The sequence below is a fragment of the Lepisma saccharinum genome, chromosome 28 (genome assembly GCF_977018435.1).
Source record: "Lepisma saccharinum chromosome 28, izLepSacc3.1, whole genome shotgun sequence".
Lineage (NCBI taxonomy): Eukaryota > Metazoa > Arthropoda > Insecta > Zygentoma > Lepismatidae > Lepisma > Lepisma saccharinum.
In genome coordinates, this window is record NC_139256.1 from 3437139 (window position 1) to 3460494 (window position 23356).

At 35.4% G+C, this 23356-nt stretch overlaps 1 protein-coding gene across 1 annotated transcript in view; it reads right to left on the reverse strand.

The window, feature by feature from the left end:
* LOC145980641 (tetratricopeptide repeat protein 27) overlaps window positions 1–23356 on the reverse strand; it is an 85437-nt gene that overhangs the window by 60933 nt on the left and 1148 nt on the right. Inside the window, exons 2-5 of the mRNA XM_083113676.1 lie at window positions 12495–12663; window positions 10808–11075; window positions 6948–7215; window positions 1892–2022 (exon numbers count right to left, since the gene is read on the reverse strand). Coding sequence (XP_082969802.1) covers window positions 1892–2022; window positions 6948–7215; window positions 10808–11075; window positions 12495–12663 — 836 coding nt within the window. The remainder of the gene's footprint in view (window positions 1–1891; window positions 2023–6947; window positions 7216–10807; window positions 11076–12494; window positions 12664–23356) is intronic.

A 23356-nucleotide genomic window follows, 5' to 3' on the forward strand; every position in this document is an offset into this window, starting at 1 on the left:
AAGGAATGAGCAATTGAATAGGTATGATGTCATACACTCTTGATCAGCATAGCAACAGATTTACAACCTACAACTAAGAAAGCCATTTCTTGAAACTGGATTGTACTGCGCATTATATAAGACAGATAATTTTTTTGTCACTTTTACCCATCCAAAACCAGAGTGCACATTATACACGCACACGCACTATACACGTGTAAATACAGTAATAGATAAGAGCAAACCTGACAACTAGAAACATTCTCAACACCAATACCTTGGAAGGACAAAATACTAAAAAAGTATAAAGGGTTATGTAAAAAAAAAAAAAAGTAAAACTTTTTTTATCTATAGTAGGGATAGAACACACTAATCGGTACTCTACTAATATCGGCCAAAATATTCATATCGGTGTGTCAGTTTATCTGTTCGATTGATTGATTGATTGATTTGCTTTATTTTACTTCACTTTTTGTGCCACTTTTGGCTAATTTGCGAAGATGGGGATGAGTGATGATATGATGAAATTGATGAATGAACACTGACAAACATCAATGCCCAGGCTAGGATTTAAACCCTGGGACTCCTGGCATCGTAGCGTGATGTGCTAACCATTCCGCCACAGGGGCCGGCGTCAGTTTATCTAAAATTACCGATCCAATATGTCTATAAATCTCTTATAATTTATTCATAATTGGGAAAAGAGAGACGTGGTAGTATATAAATACGGATAAACTAGTACTCACTATCGGCGATTTTTCGAAGAAGAAGAAGAAAACAGTTTCGCAGATAAAGTGAGTACTAGTTTCTCCGTCTTATAAGTTAGTGCAAAATTCTGCCATTTTGTTATAATTTCTACGGAAAAATCTCCATGCCCTATTTTTTAAAAAGTACATATCTAAACAAATTATTCAGGTTATATTGGATCAGTAGAATCACCTAATCAATAGTAAAATTTAGGTTTGTCATGACAAAAATGTGTAAAACAATGTTGTGGCTTGCAAGTTCAATGGAACATGTAAGAGAATGGAGGAAAAGAAGCTGGAAATGCTTCCTCATTTGAAGTAGCCTGAGAATGTTTGGAGGACAATAATTTCCTGAACTAGAAGGAAAACACATAGTTGTGGAAGAAGCATTTTCTGAAAGGTGGCAACTGAAAGCAGTGTGACAAATTTCTTGAAAGGAACATTCGTATCTTCTATGGCAAATCAGAGTCGCAGATCAACTTCTCTCTTATCTTTAAATATCATCAGACATTAGTTAATAACATGAGCAACAGAAATGTTATTGTACAAATTGGCACTATATAAAATTAGTGATAACACTTCTGCTGTGAAAGTACATGACTGGTAGCAGCACCAACTAAAAAGAAAAGCCAGGTCTACATTGCACGAGGAAACTGGTAGTTGAGTAAATATGGTAACTTGTCTCATTGGCGTATAAGACACACTTTTTCCCTTAAAAATAGGTCTGAAAAACAGGGTGTGTCTTATACGCCGATACTCAGTATTTGATTACCTTTATTTCTGAAACTTTTCTCTGTTCAGAGTTGGATGATTTCTTTCTTGCTTCCTTGCGGTGTGCAACAAAGAAGATTAAAATGTATTCTTTCCTAGTTAGATTAGTAAGTTATTGGTTGAAAGTAGATCTACATATTACTTTTGCATTTGAAATACTGTAAATTACTTATAAATTCAGTGATAAAGCTTTTTCCTCAAATATGTGTACGAAAAATGGGGTACATCTTATACACCAGCAAATAAGGTAATTTTTACAAATAGTCTTTCACTGATATTGGATGATACTAAAAGATAACTGTCGGTATCAGCTCAAACGTAATTAAAAGTTACTCACATTTTATGATAAAGTGCCAAATAAGAAGTGGAACGTTGTAAGACTAAACATAATTTACCTTAGGTAAGTTTTCTATCGATAAACGATCCTGATCATTCTCTGGCCTCTTTCTTTCTTCATCAACCTGTATGTGTAATGTCAATTGTGCTAGATCCTCTATCTGATACCTCGTCCTCTTCCCTAATGCACCTGTAAATAAGTACATTTTTATAATATACAACTGCCAACTACAGACTCATTTACCTAAACAATTTGTGGCAATTTTTACAAACACTAGAGAAGGGCAATATTATTTTGGACCAACACCAGTGATCTTATAAATTCCCACTCATGCTGACGATTTGACATTGAAGCAATCTACGAGAATTTTTCCTTTAAGAAACATTCATAATTTCTCATGATATAACTTAGGGATGTGACGAAGCTGAAAATTTACCGATGCCGATGTACTCACCGATAATTTTTGGAACCGATACCGATGCCGATATTTAACCGATTCCGATACATAAGATTATTATATAGAAATGGGATGTTATTTTCAGCATGACAAAAATAAATTTGCTATGTACATTTCTATTGCATATCATATGTATATACATATATATTCTCAAGAGATGCGAATGTACATTTGCATCTACAAAATGTTATGTGAACCTTTAAGAAGAACATGGATTCTCAAGAGATTAAACATTAGTACACAAGCAGTTCTTTGAAATGCAAAATGAATTCCTGTTCTGCCAGATTCAACTTCAGAAACACGAGATTTGGAAGCACTTCAGGAAGTAACCTACTTCTTCTCTTATCTCAAATCTGTTCAGCAACACTGAATACTGATGCAGCAGGTATGCACAAGTATTTTCTCAGGACTTGCTTCAGGTTTGAATATTCATTTTTGAATTTCCAATACAACAACAGATCCTGGTTCAGCAATGTACTGTTTTATTTCCGATTTATAGTTAGGTTGATCCTCTGAATGAGTTTGCAATAATTTTATTACAAAAAATCTACAATAATGACGAATCATAACCAAATTTTCAATAAATCTTACAAAATTAAAATATAAAACTTATTAGAAGGTAAAAACTCTAGTATAATCTGTACCGGTTTAAATATCGGATTTTTGCCGATTCCGATACTGATGCCGATGTGTCAATTTCGGCCGATTTTCATACATCTGTAATCGGCTTCGGCACATCCCTAATTTTAAGGATACTTATTCTCCCAAAAAGTGTTGCACAACATTTTGGTGGAACCCATAAGATTTCCTTTATCCAGAGAATATTGATTGATTAATATACTTTATTTTACTTCACTTCTTGTACTTCGGATGAATAGACACAAACATCCATGCCCAGACCAGAATTCGAATCCAAGACCCCTGTCCATGACAATAGAACTTTTTCCCACATTACTGTTAGGAAAACAATAAAAATTATCTGTTTGGCATAGTTTCTATGATATTTAATCCCTGCAAAAGTGTCGTATAGCATTTTTGTGACCCTGCAAGATTCCCAGACTCCAGATAAGTATTCATTAGTATTGATGATTAAATTTGAACCAATTTACTGATTATAATACTACAGGTATCTGTTGAGACACGAGATTTAATATCAAAAACATTTTTTCATGGCTGAAAGCAATAGTAGCATACACAAGTGATTCCATGCAAAACAACATTGCATGCACACAAACTATTTTTCTCTCTCTGCATCTTCATTAATACCAGTTTTTCTTGTATGTACGAATTGCTTGCATGATAGAATTATTTTCCTGTAGTTTACGGTTATTACAAGCATAAGAAAACAGTTTTTTTCTTTGTGACGTTTCAGGAGAACACACGCTCCTTTCATCAGACATTTATTTTCATTTTGACTAAAGATACAGTTATAACAATGGTTAGTAATTTTTAAACAAAAAGAATCTGTTATATAATGGATGTTGTCAATGTTACATTGTTGTAATATAGCAACTTAACTGTGAAAAAAGCAGTCTATTTTTTTTTTTATTTTTTTATTTTTTTTTTTTTTTTTAAATTATGAATCCCAAATATCATCAGGTAATTCAAATTCATCATTGTTTTCACAAAGTCTCTTGATGTTTTCTGTTACATTAAATTTTAAAGATGGTGGCTTACTCCATTTGTGAAAAAGAAAACTCCACACTGGATCTATGTTACCATTTTCATTATTTAATTTATTCCAGTGTTCTTCTGCAATGAATGAGGCTTCCCAGACATTCAACTCTGTTTTTCCCGTTAATCTTTTTAAAACCCTTCTCTTTTTAATCAAATGCTTCTCTTCGATGATATGAGTTGACAAACCTGTTCTTGGGTTTAGATTTATAATGTCCAAATCATGTTCGTGCCATCTTATTGCCATTTTCCTTGCTGTTTGTCCCACATAATCTTTTGAACATGAACAACTTATATTATATATTCCTGTGGTTTCCACATCTGGTAGCGAGTTTCTCATTTTGAATTCATTAAATGTACATTCCAAACTTCTTGGTGCTTTAAAAACAATTTTGAAATTAAAACTTCTAAAAATTTTTGCAATTTTATGTGAGAATCCCTTGTGGAATGGAATGCACACAAATTTCTTTTCAACAGATTTTTCATCTTTGTCTGTATTTCTCTTTTCCTTTAGTTTTCTTGCAACTTGTTTTTTGATTTGGTTTATTCTGTTAGTGTGAAAGCCATTTTCTTTTGCTATATTAAAGAGCCTTTCTTCTTCATTTTTGATATCCTCATTATTAGAACATAGTCTTTGTGCTCTCAGGAAAAAATTTAAAAATATGTTATCCATTGTTATACGCGAATGTTCTGATTTGGCATGGATGTATTTTTCCCCCGCTAATTTTTTTCTATGGACTGATGTTTGAATTGTTGAGTCAGTTGTCTTAAACGTCACAAAGAAAAAACTGTTTTCTTATGCTTGTAATAACCGTAAACTACAGGAAAATAATTCATTAATACCATATTTACATGTATAATGGGCACTTTTTCCAAAATTTTTGCCCCCAAAAACTGTGGTGCATATTGTGCATAGAATAATTCGGACTGCCAACATGAAACTGTGCAGGGTCATTCCATGATTTTGTGGCACTTGCACTGATTTTTCATGTTTACGGAACTCTGTCATGTTATATATCGTTGTAAAGCTTAAGTTCTGTAGTTTCTGAATATGGCAACAGTATTCCGTTCAATATTGTGACACTAATGTGCAATGCTGTTGTAATAAGCTCATCACAAAATGAAGGAACGTTCTGATTGTTATGGTACTTTGAATGAAAGAAAATATAACAAAATGGAAAATAATAATTAAAGTATAAATGTTACATAAATCGTGAAAAAAAGTCAATATTTTGACTTTTTTTAGAAAAAGTATAAAAGTTTGAATGTCATTTCCCACGCTTTTTCACTTAATGTTCTGTGACATCAAGAAGAGCAGTGCCGTTCTGTCGGAATTCGAGCATGCACTTCTTGTCACATGGGACGTTTATCAGTGGTATTTGTTGGTAAAGGTAAAAAAAAAAAAAAAAAGTAAAGTGTTCCCCTGTGCTTAGCACCACGCCATGAAGGCGTATAGGGGGTGTGGGGGTAACGCCCCACACTTTCTTGATCCGGTCATGAGTGGTGGTGATGTGATCAGCATCACGCCCCTGACCACCTTTACCCCCCAGGGTTTCCCCCAGGTACCCATGTTATTCGACGCTGGGTGGGCGCAGGGGCCGCTTCCATCGTTAGAAAAGTTCCCGGATTTGAACCGGCTGGGGATCGAACCCGGTACCTTGAGCATGGTAGTCAGACGCGTTACCAACAGCCACCGTGGTCACGTGGTATTTGTTGGGCGAGAAATAATAGAAAATAAGTTTGTGAGCACTGCAAATCCATAAGATAATTTTGATGTCACTTTCTACTACTACAGAATAAATAAGGTGGTTTGGGATGCTAAACACAGTGGAGGGAGAAGGGGGGAGGTAACATGGGTTGGTGACTTATTGTTTACACAAGAGGATATTCTCCTCTTGGTCTACATAGCAATAGCTTTACAACCTACAAAAAAGAAAGCAATTTCTTGAACCTGGATTGTACTGCACATTATATATGAGATATAATTGTTTGTAATTTTTTTCCATCAAAAACCAGGATGCGCATTATACACACGTAAATATGGTAACATTATTTCCTTCTTTATTGTATCTCAAATTCACTGTAACTTTCAATGTATACTGTATGTTTAATACAATATACCTCAGACTTACATGAAATTTCATTTACGAAATGGACAGTCTCATCAAATTTAAATAAACAAGTTTCTAGTATAGTTAAAAAATTGACTGGGACCTATATTTGCATAAACTGGACATAAAGCAAAACTTAATAAAAACAGGATCAAGTCTTAAGTCCACGTCATGCAAACTTGGTTTCTGAGACATATTTTAGTTTATATTATGCACAAACTGCACTGCACGAGAGAAGAAAACTTTTCTTACTTATTTTCTTTTTCTTGTTCTTGTTCCTGTTCCTCTTCTGCTGTTGTTTTTGTTTTTACTACAGCTAGCATAATCTCACCTAACGTGATTGTCATGTTCTCAATGTCTACACATATATGGGCCAATATGAAATTTTAGCCAATACTGATAAAGTAACAATATAAAATTTACCAATACCGATAACCGATATTCTACCAATCCGATAAAATTGCAAATGGTTATTGAAGGACCTGAATGGTCATCGACTTCTTTATAAATGTGTGTTTTCAGGTGACTGCAGTGAAAAAGAAGTTACATATTTAGACAGATACGTTCTGAAAAAGTAGGGTGTGGAAACTTTTAACAAAATGACAGAATTTTGCACTAACTTACCACATATTTATACATATAGTGGATCGGTAAAATAATCGGTAATTTTTACCGATAAACAGATATCGGCCGATACTAATCAATCTGTCCCATCCCTAATATATACACCACCCGCAGTTGAATTTAGTCCAAGCAAACACAAAGGATACACATAAGCTTTCCGCACTGCAGATGACGTATTTATACACACCATCCACACTTACGGGATTAAAGATACCTGTGAATGACGAATAATAACCAGTTTCACATACCTTTTAAGGACACATCTAAATTTGCCAATTTTTGTGCAAGTTGGAAGTAGTCATTTGATTTGAGCACCTCAGAATAATAAGCATGAATCTTCCCTCCCTCCAAGAGAAACTCCACTTTCATGTCCTTGTTTGAGTCGTCAGTCATCAGAGGCTCTTGCTGCAAGATCTGTGGAATCAGCTGCATCATTTTTTTGTATATCGTGGGAGATTTTTCTTCCAGTATCTGCTGATGAACGAACAAACATCTCAAGCTCCACCACTTGCTAGTCTGAAAGCAAAGAACAAAGATTATTGTAGAGATAAAGCTGTAGTTTTTATAGTTGTATAGTGTAAAAAAGCACAAGTACAACATTCAAACAAAAACTAAAAGAATATATGTCGGGACAGGAGCTAAAAATTATTCCACATTTTGGAAATCTCAAAAGACTGAAACATATTTGGGCCCAGTGATTTCCGATATGGAGTCTGATGAAAACTTGCCAAGCAAACTCTTAGAAACTAATCTCTTCTACATTGAACCTTCTTTCTATTCCTAAACAATGTTGTTTTTAAAAGCACTTTATATATCTTTTATCCTGGGCTTGTATTTCTATTTTTGTTGCTCTTCTGCAATTTTTGGCTAATTCTGATGGTGGGGATGATCAGATGAAATTAACGAAAGGACACTCACACATAAATTGCATTTCTAAATATGAAGTTTCCTTTTCTGCAAATTATCCCACTTCAGACACCTGGTTGTATTCATGCATTGAGGAAGTGAATGAATGAGGAATTTCATATCTGATAAGTAGAATATTGGATATTAGTAGAGCCCAGATTTGTATATAATTACATATTCTATTCCTTTCTAGATACATACCTTGAACATGAAAAACTAAATATGCTGACCAAGGCAGTAATTTATTTTATTAAAAACATAAACTAAACGTAACGTTTCAACCTTCTAGCAAGGTCTTCTTCAGACTCTGTATCAAGTACAAAAGTAACAAGATACAAAAACAGGGCATTATATATACACAAACATTACTACCTCCAGACTATTTAGAAAGTTGATTGGAACTTTCTAGCAGGTGACTTTCACTTGCCAACTTTTACTTTCACCTAAAAGGCTAAACACAATTACTTCCATCTAGAATGTGGTTGGACTTTTAATCTCACGCTCTTTTCCCTTCATTTTTCTTCCTTCTCCTCTCCTCTTTCTCTCTTGTCCTTTCCACTCTTTCTAACATCTTCCATTCTTTGTTTAACTTCAGTCCCCCATTCCAGTTCATTGTGTCTTCTTCACCTTTCTTCTCTATTTCCTTGGCTTCCTTCCATTTTCTCACTAGCATTCTCTTCTCCCTGCCTATCTGCTTAGCACCATCCCACTCTATGCCATGTCCTGTTTCTCTCGAGTGTTTAAATATTGCATTTCTCTCTCTCTTAAGTCGTACATCATCCCTATGTTGTTTCAACCTGTCTTTCAGCCTTTTTTTCGTTTCTCCTATGTACACACTCTGACATTGTTTACATTTCACTTCGTAGATAATCCCTTCCTCTTCCTCTTCTCTGTTTTCCTTTTTCTTGTTTGCATTCCTCGCAAGTAGTAGACCTCATAAAAGGACTTAAGTTAAATGAGATGAAGACGACAATGTTTAGCTTAGACGTGAAAAGTATGTTCCCGAGCATCAAGAGGGGACACGTTTTGGACATTATTAAAAAGAGAATGGGACAAGAAATTATAGGAGAATGGGATAGTGAAAGGGTAGTGAAGGCGCTGGAAACCATTTGGAATAACGGTTACAGTATAATGGGAGATAAAATAATGTTAATGAGTGAAGGACTAAATATAGGTTCCAGTCTAAGCCCAGCATTGGCTGAATTGGTTATGAATGAATGGGAAAAGAAAGTGATAGAAAAAGGAGGTGACAAAATAATTCTGTTTTGCAGATATGTGGACGATTGTTTTGGCATATGGAAGGGAACGAAGAGGCAGCTTGATATTTTTGCCAAAGAAATACAAGATGAAGAAAGAGGGATATTATTGGAACTTGAAATAGAAGAAGAAGACAAGTTAAGCTTTCTAGATATATTGATGAAAAGGAAGAGAGGACAAGAAATTGAAACCGCTTGGCACCAGAAGAAGTATGCAGCAGGGGTATTCTGCCACAAAAGAAGTGATGTAAGTGAGGTGACAAAAATAAATTTTATAAAGAATATGAAGGACAGAATCAAGAAAAGATGCATGATAGAATGTGAAAAAGAAGGCAAAATAAATAGCCTATGGAAACAGCTGGAAAAGAATGGCTATGAGAAGCAGGATAGACTGGACATAAACAGAAGAAGGAAGAAAACGGGCAGGGAAGAATTGGAAGAGAGAGTTTATAATTTGATACAAATTTTAATTTGAACCACTTATGCCATTAAAATTTTGTAGAATATGTTTAAATAAAATAAATATCTAGCAGAATTCTTGAAATGGCTTGGGATTCTTATTAATGTTACTTGTTAATGTTCTTTGATACTACATATTTAGCTACATATCCTTTTGATAATACATATTGTGGTACATATTTTATAAATTATTGTTACATATTTATGTACATATTTTGTACTTTGATATTACATAAAAATCCGAGGTCTAGTTATTAGTGTTGGTACTTCATAAGCATTGCCAAAAATTTCAATAGCACAACTAGTACGTACTTTTTATACAAATATTGCTTTGCTAAAATTATCAGCAATATTACCATTGGCCAATACGGGAAAATAGAGATTAATTTCTCTCATCCTTAAAAACGTGAATGTTTACAATCTTGTAGAAGATCCAGTAACAACTAAATTATATATTTTTACATAGGAGCACTATGTGTAACATGATTTTCCTGTCAAGTATAAGATACAAAAATGATTTACTATTAAATACACTGAATAACAAGATTTTGTTCTATTTGTTAGATTTTGTTACAATAATAGCAATAATAAATGGAAATGATGTGAAGGAGTTAAAAGCCAACACAGAAAAAACAATGGGAAAAATTAAACCTTGGTTGCTATTGAACAAACAGAAAACATTACCTGCTCTTTCACACTAAACAAAACACTAAAACTAAAGATATAGTAAAGAAGCGTTACCCACACACCCCCTATACGCCTTCATGGCGTGGTGCTATGCACAGGGGAACACTTTACTTTTTATAGTAAAGAATAGTCATCTTCCACTAAAATTAGTTAGCAAAATAAAATTGGTCAAACCATGTAAGAATACTTTTGTCAAAAAACTAAATTCCAAACTACTTGCATTGAGGATATTGAAACAATACAAATTCAGTAATTCAGATATATTATGCAATAGAATTTTGGGTGGAACTCACCGGCAAGTTTAGAAGCATTTACATAACAAAAGCAAGCCAATAGGATTATAGCAGAAATAGAGACTATGGAATCGTGCAAAACATAGTATAAGAAATACAAAATGTTAAACCTTCACTGTACATATATGAAATAGCAATACATGTGAGAAAAATATTACACCACGAAGCTCAATAGAACATTTATATAACACCGGAAAAAACAGCTTCTAAAGACATACTTCACCAGGCTAACATTAGTTCAAGAAAGACTCAACAGATGGCAATTAAAATATTCAATAACCTACCAAATGATATAAAAGCAGAAAATATGACAAGGTTAAAAAAAAAAAAATCAGGAAGCATTAGTGAATACTTGAATTGTAAATTATAGAAATCTTGTAATTATATGTTGTGTCTGAACTGTACTGAATCCTCAAAATACCAATGTATGTGAAATATGGAGTAATAAAATTCAAATTCAGATAAAAATGCTATTTTTATATCATTCAATCATAAATTTTATCTCACCTCCAATTCACTAAGTTGGTCGAGACATTTATGTAGAATAACGGTTGCTAAGAACAAATACTCAATGTTTTGAACTGCAGAGAAGCAACTTTCTCCATCCAAGACAAGGTAGTTTAAAATATCTTCATGGGTTTCACTAGGGGACCTCCCGCTGCTTTGCAACCATGGGCACACCTCATAGGGCGACTGTTTAGTTAGCGGCCCTGTCCAATTGCACTGCACAAAGAGCTCCAAAGCAGCAACACCGGTCGCAAGTACTTCCAATTGGCTGTAAAGAAAAACACACTACCATGATGATTTATATTTGATATACTTCTCACTAGTAAACTGAAATTCTATGAATCATATAATTGTAATTCTAAAGGTCCATTAGTCTTAACATTACTATGCTACCAACTTCACGTGGTAGCAATTAACGCATTATATTTCCAAAGCTACACATGATATTTCACTTCTGTCTATTTTGTTCACATGAAGATGTGACATACTGAAATCACAAAACAATTTATCCAAGCGCAATTTGAAAATGTGTGTGTTTTCCCACACAATATAATGGACAGTGACGTCCGGTGACATCGACACTTGGGGTAGCAATCAGTAGCGTGCCCAATGGGGTTGATGGGGGTCAACCCCCCTCCCCCCCTTTTAGGGCCCAGTGTTCCTAAAAAAAGAAGGTCAAAGGTGTGAACAGATTGCAAATTGAGGAATGGCTACTAAAAAAAGGGTACATGTAACTCCTCCTATTTCGAAAATAAAAGAAGATTTGATTTGACTACTAAGCCAGAAATCCCGGGTTCGAATCTTGGCCTGTCCACAGGTGTTTTTTGTGTGTGCCCCTTCATCAATTTTATCGTATCATCTTCGCGATTAGCCAAAAGTGGCAGAAAAGCGAAGTAAAATAAACCAAATCAATCAATGGTTTGATTTGATTTTTGTTACTTAACATAGTTTTTTCCACAGTTGATGAATCACGATGATGATACAATAAAATTGATGAAGGGACACACACAAAGAACACCCATGCCCAGTTCTGGGTTCGAAGCCGTACTGTCGTAGCATGCTGTGATAACCACTCCCCCACGGATGTCTGCCGACAACAAAGGCAAAAGTAAAACGCTAACCATTCGGATACATGGGCATCGGTAAAGCAAACTGTATTTTTCTTCAGTGGTATTTTTCAAATGGATTCAAATGGTTCGATTCCCAGGGTTGGTAAACTAAAGTTGGAATCTTCCGACCTTGTCCCTGCATATAAACCAGTTCTTGGGCTCACCCAGCCTCATATCAATGGGTACCTTGGGGGGGGGTGCAAACCTGGGGAGTAAAGATGGCTGATCACATCGCCTCCAAAACGGCAGAGATCAATAATGTGAGGGGCCCTACCAGCACATTCCTTAAATGTGCTATATGCACGGGGAACTTTAAATTTATCACGAAAATTAGTTCTCGAACTATGAATTTTTCTTTGCATGTCATGGGAAGTCTGAAAAGTGATTGTCCAGAGGGACACTAAAGGTTATTGAGCTTAGATTTGGTGAGTCCCAAAGCCACTTTATGAAGGGATATTGTCACGTAATTCCTATCCGAGACCACTACTTACAGGAATACTGTGTGGCAGTCATATGCCTAATGAATGGACCACCTAGGTTCAAAACATCAAATAAATAAAAAATGAAAGGCAACTCACAGCTGAGGTCCAGCACCAGGCTTACTTAAGCATGCCTTTACATACTTCCTCACTCGATCTTCTAAGTTTTCATCAGACGCACAGTCATTCAAATCATCATCACATTTGAATGAACTAACTACTTCTTCATATTTCTCATGCGTAAGTTTTTCCAAACATGGTGCACCATCTGTAAAACAAAATTCACAAATTCTACTCGTTTTCTTTTTATTGACAAACATATTCCATACATTACAATTTTCTATTCCATGTCATTTCATCGAGATCATGTAACTTGTGTCAATAGTGGGTACTTTAGTATTATACGGACTACCTCTTTCGTCTTAACAGAATCGCTGTATTTAAAAGTTTACAACATATAAATCATACAATTAGCCTTTTGTTAATTGTGATAGGTTAGGTTAGATAATTTAATGTAGACAAATGAGGTAGTCTGTATAATACTAAAGTACCCAATAGTGAAATTGGGAGCTTGGAAGCATAGACACTGATCAAGTTATGCTGGCAATGATGTGTTTTTGCCCGAAAATAGCCAAATATTGACCTTCAATATCTCGGAAAGCACTAGAGGGAAAAAATTGACTTTTGTATTTTTAGCTACCTTTGGGCAATGAACAAGGGGCCATTCTTTAAAATCAAAAATAGGTTTACTCGGGAAAGAAAGATGACATTGTATTGCAGTGTTGCCGGGCGATGGGAGAAAATAGCAACAGGTGTTGGACAAAAATGCGTTTTCCCCAGAGTATCACTGGTTGCTGGAAGATGGGTGAGTGGGATGTAAAATATCAGAAATATAAAGTTGTGATCTAACAAATGGCCGGGATTGGTTGCTTATCAGCTACCTTGAGCCTGGGGCTATGGTAGCATGCACAGCTGCAGTGCTGTGCCCAAGTGGGAAGGGGTTTGTCTATAACAAAAATAATTTCAAAGGCAATATGAGGGGAGGGTTGACTTACTAAAAAAGGATACGTTACCCCCTTCCCCTTCAAAAATGTTGGGCATGCCCCTGCAAATGTACATATAAACAATGACAAACAAAATTAAAATTGTGTACAAGTGAAAAAAATTATAGTGAGCACGTTTTGAAATTTCTCTTAATGAATGATGTAGCATGAGGAAAACCTATTACAAAAAGAAACCAGATTAGCAAAAAACACAAAGAAAAATAACTAAATTCTGTAATAACATGTCCAGGAAAAAGAGGATGACTGGTAAATAAACATTACTAGAACACTACTTTCATATGTGACTGCATGAAAACCTTGAAGAAAATACCCCTTGCTCCTTCTGCCAATAGCACAATGACAGATAAACTGTGCCCTCTCATGTAGTAGTATCAACCAAACCAGTGGCGCAGGAACGTTTTTCATTTGGGGGGATACAAAATTCAGCCTCCCATATATACATAAACACAAATACTACTGCACCTAGAAATACATTTCGGGGGTCCAACCAAGTGTTGCAATAATAATAATAATAATAATAAATATAATTATAATAATTATATTTAATTAAATATGTAAGTTAATTAATATTGTATTGTTGTTTTTACATGAATAGGTAAAAGATAGTAAAACAATAGATATAAAAGCATATATTCATTATCTAGCTTACGTGTAGTTAAGTTCGCCAAGATTTGCATAAAAACAACTGCCCCGGCAAGGAATTTCATGTCAAATAGAAAAATAATTGAATATTTATTGAATAACAAACAAGGAGTTAGATCCAATTAACGAAAAGTAAAGTTTCTGATAAATATTTTATGGATATTATCATTAGTTGTGTGCATAAATCTTTTGGAACCCTTCAAAGCCGTATGAGCCAAATTCCCTGCCTTCCAATACGTTCAGCGGAAATAACCATCGATTATATAACAAAGGCTAAACAATTATATTTTGATTATTTACTTTTATTTCTTGGGAGGGAGTGTCCGGACCCCCTCCTAAATACGTCCTTGATAGTTAAGTATAATGTGAAGGCATGGGAAATATTCTATTTTAGAACAGCACACACGAATGTCCTGTTATTTAATGCAAAATTTGCATAACAATTTTTTCTTTGCTTTTCTTGGATTTTTTTTTTAATCAGATTTTAAAACCAGATAACAATTCTGAAATATATAAAGCTCTAGCCTTCGTTCTGGCCTTATTTCAATTTAACGGAACGGAAAATCAGGAGTTCGAAATGTGAAAATTGCGAACAAAAATACATCTATTCATTTCAATGCAGGTTGATATTAAAGGGGGTGAGGAGGATCTTGAGCCATTACAACCAGGAATAATCATCTCCCACCCACTGACTATAGAAACCACATTATGAATATTATAGAGTTCCACTTCAGTTCAGTTCATTCTAATTTTAAATTCCCATAGCTACGCATAAAAATATCTTTAAACAATTTATGGCAGATGTGTACCACATCCAATGTCTTTTAGAAGCCATGTATTTGGTATTTACTCGGACATGTGTAAGGCGTTGTATTAAAAAAAAAACTCCTAAAGAAGTCTAACTTAGAAATATTTGTGAAAAATTTGACAAATCATTTATTTGTTATATAATTAGCTGTACCTGATGATTGTACTTTCAGTGCTTGAAGAGTGTCATTACATATACAAAACCGAAATACTTCAGATGTCAGAGGAAGCAAGGAAAGGTCAGTGATCAGAACGCTACAGTTTATAAGTAGCTTCGCTACAGCTACAGCTACTCTTCCAAAATGTAGCTTAGCTACAGCTACATTTTCCAAAAAGTAGCTCGCTACACTACTCCTGTTCCCTACTCGCTACTTCGCTACTTTTTGCGCTACTTCTGCATAAAAAATAAAAACAACCATATTGGTATTAAAAAATCTCCTACTACTGGTAAATAGATTCTGTTATTTATTATCATGATTCCAGTCATTCAATAATTTTAATAGCAGTGTTACTTCAGTTACTTATTTTTACTATAGTTTTTGAGAATACCATACCTATGCAAGTGGCATATCAATTCATGATATATGAATATTGCAATTAGGGTGTTACCCAAATTAATGATTGCAACTATACACAAATCAAATTTGGTAGGATTACGTATTTATGTACACATCAACATATTTTTCTTGAGAATAAATATTTCATTTTTTATAGACTGATATGAAGACAGCATTTTGAATGAAAAGTACCTGAAGCCCTTTGACTACAAAAGGGCCCCAGGTTCGATTCCCAGCGGAGGCACATTGTGGTTAGGATCCAGTCTCGATCAGCTTATCTATGCATAAAATGGACTCAAAACAAAAACTAGGACAGACTCCAAGTTGGGAGGATGAGATCCTCCTGCTCCTCCATTCCCCACGCTGCTCATCATTCTTCTTCGTTCTCACGATTAGCCGAAAGTGGCAGAAAGCGACTATAGATAAGAGAATATTTAAATAAGTCATTCATCCTCATTGTCATGATTGAGAGAAGTGGAAGAATAGATGAGGAGTTAAACAGAAGAGGACAAATGGGTGGTGGACTATATCAAAGCGTTCGAAGATTAATATGTAACAGGGATGTACCTATGAAATGCAAGAAGGCAATGTATAGCACATACTATATATCAATAATTACGTAAGGAGCAGAGACTTGGACAATGACAGAGTGAGACAAAAGAAAGATGCAGGCAGTGGAGATAAAATTTTTAAGGAGTATATTGGGGAAGACTAGAAGGGATAGAATAAGGAATGAGGAGATCCGACAGACAGTGGGTGTAGTGAAGCTCCAGAACAGAATAGATAAGGCACAGATGAGATGATGGTTCGGACACATGAAGAGGATGGAATCAGAAAGACTACCAGTAAGAGCTTAGAATGCACAAAGAGTGGGAATAAGGTCAAGGGGGAGACCAAGATGTCGGTGGAAAGAGCAGATAGTGGAGAGTGTTAGGAGAAGTGAACAAGATTGGAACACCTTGGAAAGAGAGGAGTGTTGGAAGACCAGGAAAAAATGGAGAGGCTTGACTTGTATGTTGACCCAGCCAGAGGCAGGAAATGGCAAGGGATCATGATGATGATGTCATGATTAACAAAAGTTACAGAAAAGTGACGCAAAAGTAGGAGAAATACATAAATTTGAAAACTATGTATACGTATTAACTGAAGAAAGTTGTCGTTTCTGTAGGAAAGTCAATAACTCGTACATACTTTTTGCAATATGATAAAATTATTGAGGAAACTGTCGTGTAAACCTGACTGTTCTAAACGTATTGTAATTTTAAAATTTGTGAACAAATACTATCGCGAAAATAATTGTAATTCCAGAAACTCTATCATTCTTGTAACAATAATTTCCTGCTGGTGAGATCCTATATACTGACGATGATCATTGCTGTTAATGTACTGAACCATTTATTGCTGGCACTATTCCCTTGTCAGTGGAAAATCCATTGCTCGTTTTTGCACTGCAAGTTGTGTCTTACACAGTAATTAATGACATTTTAGTGTCTCTTACACCATGAATATCCACAGGATTTGTTCTGGGGATGACACAAACAAGGCACTTTTTTCCAGTGGTGCAGCAAACGAGGCATGTTTCTCCCCAAAATAACGATGCAGCTAAAAAAATGTAGCTGTTAGCAGGAATATATTCATATATGTCAGTTAGTTATCTGGATATCTGAATTATTCAGATACTAATTAAATAAATTACGCAGATATCTATAATCTACAATCTAGATAATCTGTATTTCCATGTAATAGACTGTCTTTATGAACCTCATGCAAAATTAAGGGTTATTGTCGATTTTTTCTGATGCTGTTGCCACATTCAAAATTCACTTCAAAATGCTGAGAAAAAATGTAGCTGTAGCGAAGTTTTCGCTACAACTACAGGAATTTTGTAGCTTCGCTACCGCTACAACTACAATTTTCAAAATGTAGCGTCGCTACAGCTACAGATTTTGTAGCTAGCTACAGTAGCGACGCTACAAGTAGCTCGCTACTTCTGACCACTGAGAAAGGTATACGTTAATTTTTTTTTCCGTTTCAATCTTTGGTGGACAATATGAAGAACCGCCCAAGGTTTCCTTTCGTGTGTAGTAGTATTAAATGCAGATACATGCGTGTGTTTTAGGGTGACATGTCAATTTCTCGTTTATGTGAAAAGGTAAACTTTAATGTCACAGTTCAAGATTTTCGCATCTACAAAGAAAATCCAAAACACATTCCCACCTCGGCGGCCTCCGTGGCGGAGGGGTTGGCATAGGGCGCTTTGACGCCAGAGGTACCAAGTTGGGCATGTGAGTGTTCATCAATTTCATGATATCATCGCCCATCCTCATCTTTGCGATTAGCCAAAAGTGGCAGAAATGCGAAGTAAAATAAACAAAATAAATCAAACAAACATTCTCATCTCACTCAAAGACCTTGCGAATCCAATCCAAAATCTACCAATAGAACCTGCAGTAAGTTTCATTTATCTCGTGCATTCATCTGACTAATGTAATTTTCTTACAGATTGACTTTAGGGTTTAACTTAAAATGGCGTTGTGTTTGTGTTGCATTCTAATACATAGGTAAAAATAATTCCGCCCCTCTGATAATATCACAAATTGCACCTTGTTTAAATGTCTAGGAAAAATTTCATTTCACCTAGGAATGATATCGCGATGAAATGAGTCGAAAATTGTCACAGCCTCATCTCGTCTCCTGTGTGGCGAGGTCCTTCTCGTTCTTGTTTATGTTATTTTTGTTTCGATTTCCATTCGGGAGTCATTAAAACTTATTCTAGATTCACTCCGTGCTCAGATAAGCTACTCGGGACTCTATTTTCAAAATATCTTAATATATAGGTTTAAGTATAGTTTTTCGAACACCCCCTTACGAAGTTATGAAAAATATGGGTGAGGTACAGCAGTACATTGTAACCCCCCCACCCCCCAAGTTGGTCTGTAGTATCTCGTCTCGATCGTGTAAGTATATCGTTTTGGAAAATTCCATTTTAAATCTTCAAAAGAAAATGGGAACAGTCATATACCCCTCGAATCGACGTGACCATTTCTTTAGAAAAGTGTACCCCCCTTACGCAAAGGAGCATTCGTCTGCAGTGTGATTTTCTGAGAGCAAATCTGATTCCATCGTTCCACACACATTTTAAACAATTTTCATCTCCTTAAAGAGGTTTCCAAGAACTTAGGTCAATGAACTAACTAGTATCAACCTCAATGTATAATGGAACTACAAGCAAAACAAACTGAGCACACCCGCGACTCCTGTGCACCGTACTCCCACGTGGAGGGGAGGGGGAGAGTGGAACATGCTTCCTTAGGGCCAGAGCTGAACGGAAGAAGGGAAAGCTGCGAGGGGACTTTTCGTCCAAGGTTTTTTCCTTGTACCTCTCAATAGTAGAATAAGTTTAGAATGGTTTGAATTTCTGTGGTAAGGAAGATAATGTTTATAAGTTATAAACAATATACACTTTTTTATTGGGCAAACTGAAAATAGGTTCTATTAACAGTAGCACCTTGCATCTGCTGTCAAATTACCAAGGGGGGGTACAGGGGGTACAACTCGATTTACGGATTTAGGGGGTACAGTACCCCCCTTCAAAAATGTAGGGGGGTACAATGTACCCCTGTATCCCCCGTTCCTGAGCCACTGAACCAAACAGCTTGTATGTACTCCAACCAAAGATTTATTACTTGCTATCAACTTAAACAATATTGCATGTTTTTTAATCTTTAATTTCAGTTATGACAGTGAAGGTTGAAGATGATGGAAAGTTGTTTCTTCAGTATGTGTCAGTAACGAAGACACTTGTTGCTTTGTTAACCTCGAGATCGAGGAGGTGTTAACTCCTTGATCATTTCAAATGTACATCATTAGGCCGCTACAACAGGTTAGTTCACCTACTTAACACATAACACTGGAAGGAGGGAAACTTTTGCTTCTGTACAAAGATGTCCAATGGAGGCCGTTGACCCACTGTACCCCATCGAGAATTATCTTGAATTATTTTTAATCGACAGATTTTAACGTTTTATGTAATATAAAAGTGGTTCCAGCATTAGGATAGCACAAATAACGGAGAAAATTGATTCCACGTAATTTAAACCTGTAATTTCAGAATACTTTCACTGATTTTTGTTAATAAAAATTGTTTGTATGTACACTAAAATAGCGAAACACGTTGAAAATAACTATTAGTACCAAACCTAGCAATCCTAACCTAACTTCGTAAAATTATAGCTGCTGTTGTGGTGTTATATTCACTTGCACGAAACCTTCTGGTTGTTCTGCTACACAATACAGTAACACGCTGAGGGAACAGACATACTTTACATCACAATAACACATTTCTGTGATCAAAAATCAACTGAAAATGTTTATCAACAACAAAATCTTCATAAACCATGCTAAATAATTCACTTTCTACAGGGAATACAGATGGTCAAGGGTACTGTCCAATGTACCCCAAGCAGACTGATTGTTCTGCTTATTTAACTTTACCTTTCTTACACTTTTGTCTAATTGTGAAGATTAGGATGATTGGTGATATGAAATTTATGAAAGTACAATCACAAACACAAATGAACAGGACACAACGTAAGTCCTACAGAGAATTATACTGGCTGTCAGTCCAGATGCAAGAGAGTTGTTAACCCCCAGTGGTTGCACAGTGCGTAGTCATTCAGATTTAGGCTTGCAACTCTACGTACAGTACCAATCAGCCTATCTGAATACAAAGTGCACCTACAACAAGCCAAAAAGTAAAGGCAGAGTATGTCTCACATATTTAAGCTTGAGGGAAACAGCATAGAGATTCACTTCCGGTAAAAATTTACTATCCACAAACACGTGTAACTTCTTTGTTTTGTCACTTTTAACATTCGTACTTACATATCTGCTTCGCGGAACATTCTTTAAAGTGTATTCACGTTCTTTTGATCAAAGTAATTTCAATTTTTCACATTACGATTACTTCCTTCTTTTAGTTTTTGCGCTTCCGTAAGACACAATATGGTGCCTACACCTTCATAGATCATCGCGCGTCATGCTTGTGTTTTGTCGATTTTCATTGGGTATGCAGTGTTTCCAACATTCTTAACTGAAAATAATACAAACATAGTTAAAATGCGTTGAACCATTGACGATAGCCCCAAGACACATTACGTTACGTTAGGTTTACTTAGGCTAGGCAAACATAATTAAAATTCGTTTACCTAACCTAACCTTACGTAATGTTTGTTGGGGCTATCGTGAATGGTTCAACGGATTTTAACTATGCTTGTATTTTTTGGTTGGAAACACAGAAGGTTAGAAACACTGCATACCCAATGAACATCGACAAAACACAATCACGAAGTGTCATGATCTATGAAGGTGTACGTGGCAAAGGCTATTGTACATGGGATAATTAATTTTCAACAAAAATAATGATGACACATTCCCACATGACAGAAAACACCTTCCAGATGTGCAACAATGCTAGAGGAACTAATTTCCGTAAGTAGTTTCTTCTGTAAAAATGAAGAAATGTGTTTGTGGATAGTAAACTTTAACCGTGTCCATTATTTATTTACTTATTTGGCTTTATTCCGTAGACCCCTGTCGAAGGGGTATGAAAAGTGTCAATTTCAGAGATTGTTACATTTTTTTAGTAAAATGTTACCTTGTAACCATTACAGACATACATATTCACAAACATAGATAAAACTACAGCTAGGATCATTTTTAGGACTACAATGGTAACAGTTTCATACATCGGCAACACATTTCTTCAATTTTACACAAGAAACTACTTACGGAGATGAGTTTCTCCAAGGTTTACAACGATGGTAGAGGCATTTGCTTTCATCGTGGAATATATTTGACCGGGAAATCATTTATTTTTCAAGAGAAATATCTCACTGACGCAAAATTGCCATTGCTTTCATTTGCTTGCACTACAACAACCGGATGCTGCGTATGTTTGATTACGTAAGCCCCTGTCAGTGTTTCAAACCCCATTTTATTTTTACTATACTTGCCTAACGTAACCGAACCTAACCTAAATTATCGGAAATGGTTCGTGGGGCTATCCGTCAGCTACCCATGCATAATGTACAATTTCCACAAGTGACAAAGACGATAGTAGGTATTTTTCGGTGAAGGATGTTTGAAACACTGCATGCCCACTACAGTAGTCAAGATTTACCCGCCATATTCTGTGTAATGGAAGCGAACAAAGGAGTCAAAGAAATTACTCTCTATGTGAAAAATTGTGTTTTTCATAATGACACCTTGAAGTATGTTCCGCAATACACAATTGGTAAGTACGAACCATGCAAAACACAAAATATCAAATTTTAATGTGTCTCCGATCTACGAAACTGGTACCAAGATTTCCGTAAGTAGTTTCGGTAAAACTTCGATAGCATCCCAACACCTCTCACTCGTTTTATTTCGTCATTTTTAACATTCGTACTTACCTATTCTGCATTGCAAAAGATTCTTCAAGATGCTATTTTGCTTTTTCACGAAAAAAAGTTCAATTTTTGACATAAAGAGTAATTATTAAACCATTGACGTTAGCCCCAAAAACCATCCACGGGTAGCACCACAAACCATTGACGTTAGCCCCAAAAATTCACGATAGCCACACGAACCATCACGGAGACTAGGTATGCCTACGAGGTTAGATTAGGTTCCATTACCACTCATTTTGTTCAATTTAGCATATACAGACAACATCGTTTTTTCTCGATGAAAGAAAATACCAACAAGAACTTCTAAATGCTACAGAAACTCATTTCGGTAAGTAGTTTCTTGTGTAAAAATGAAGAAATCCGTTGGGACGCTATCGAAGTTTTATCGTAGTTTCTTCTGCAAAAATGAAGAAATGTGTTTATAGATAGTAAACTTTTACCCACTAACTACTAGTGCAGTGTCCATTATTTATTTACTTCTTTGTCTTTATTCCGTAGACCCCTGTTGAAGGGGTATAGAAAGCTTCAATTAGAGATTGTTACATTTTTTTCAGTAAAATGTTACCTTGTAACCATTACACACATACATATTCACAAACATAGATAAAACTACAGCTAGGATCATTTTTAGGACTACAAATTTATAGCATTTACAATATTTTGTGAATTCTGCAATACTTAATGAAATAGACAAGCAAATAATGAAAAAATATAATGATATGACACACATATAAGTAATATGTATAGAAGCCATAACTGGATGCATTTTGACTACAGGTTTACAGTTGAATTTTGTGAAATATTTACAGAATGAAATAGGTGTGTTTACATAATGAACATACATATTGGTTCATAGTTTAGTATACTCAGAAGGATTACACGTTCAATGTTCCCATTTAATCATTTTTCCACATGTAAAGATTAATTAGAAAATTTTGTGAAAACAATCTGGAAAACAGAAAGGAATAAAGCTCATTAAATGTTAAGTATCCCCGAAACGGCTGGAATTCTTTTATTTTCTTCTTTTTCACATTGGTACTTACGTATTCTGCATTTCCTAAGGATTCTTGAAGGTGCCATTTCGTTTTTTTCAACCAAACAATCTCAATTTTCGACATATCGAGTAATTCTTGTTTGTTCGTCTTTGCTAGCGTTACACGCAATATGGCTGAGAAATCTTGACTAGTGTTGTCGATGATCAGTGGTTATGCAATGTTGCAACCTTCTTCATTGGAAAATACCTAGTTTCGTGTTACTGATTTTTTTTTTCAGGTTCGAAAACCCCATGGACCATGCACAGATAGCACCACGAACCATGCACGGCAAGGTTAGTTTAGGCAAACATAGTTAAAATTGTCATTTTAAAAATTGTTAAAAACAATCACATATAGCCCTCTGAACCATTCACGGATAGCCCCATGAACCATTCATAACTAGCC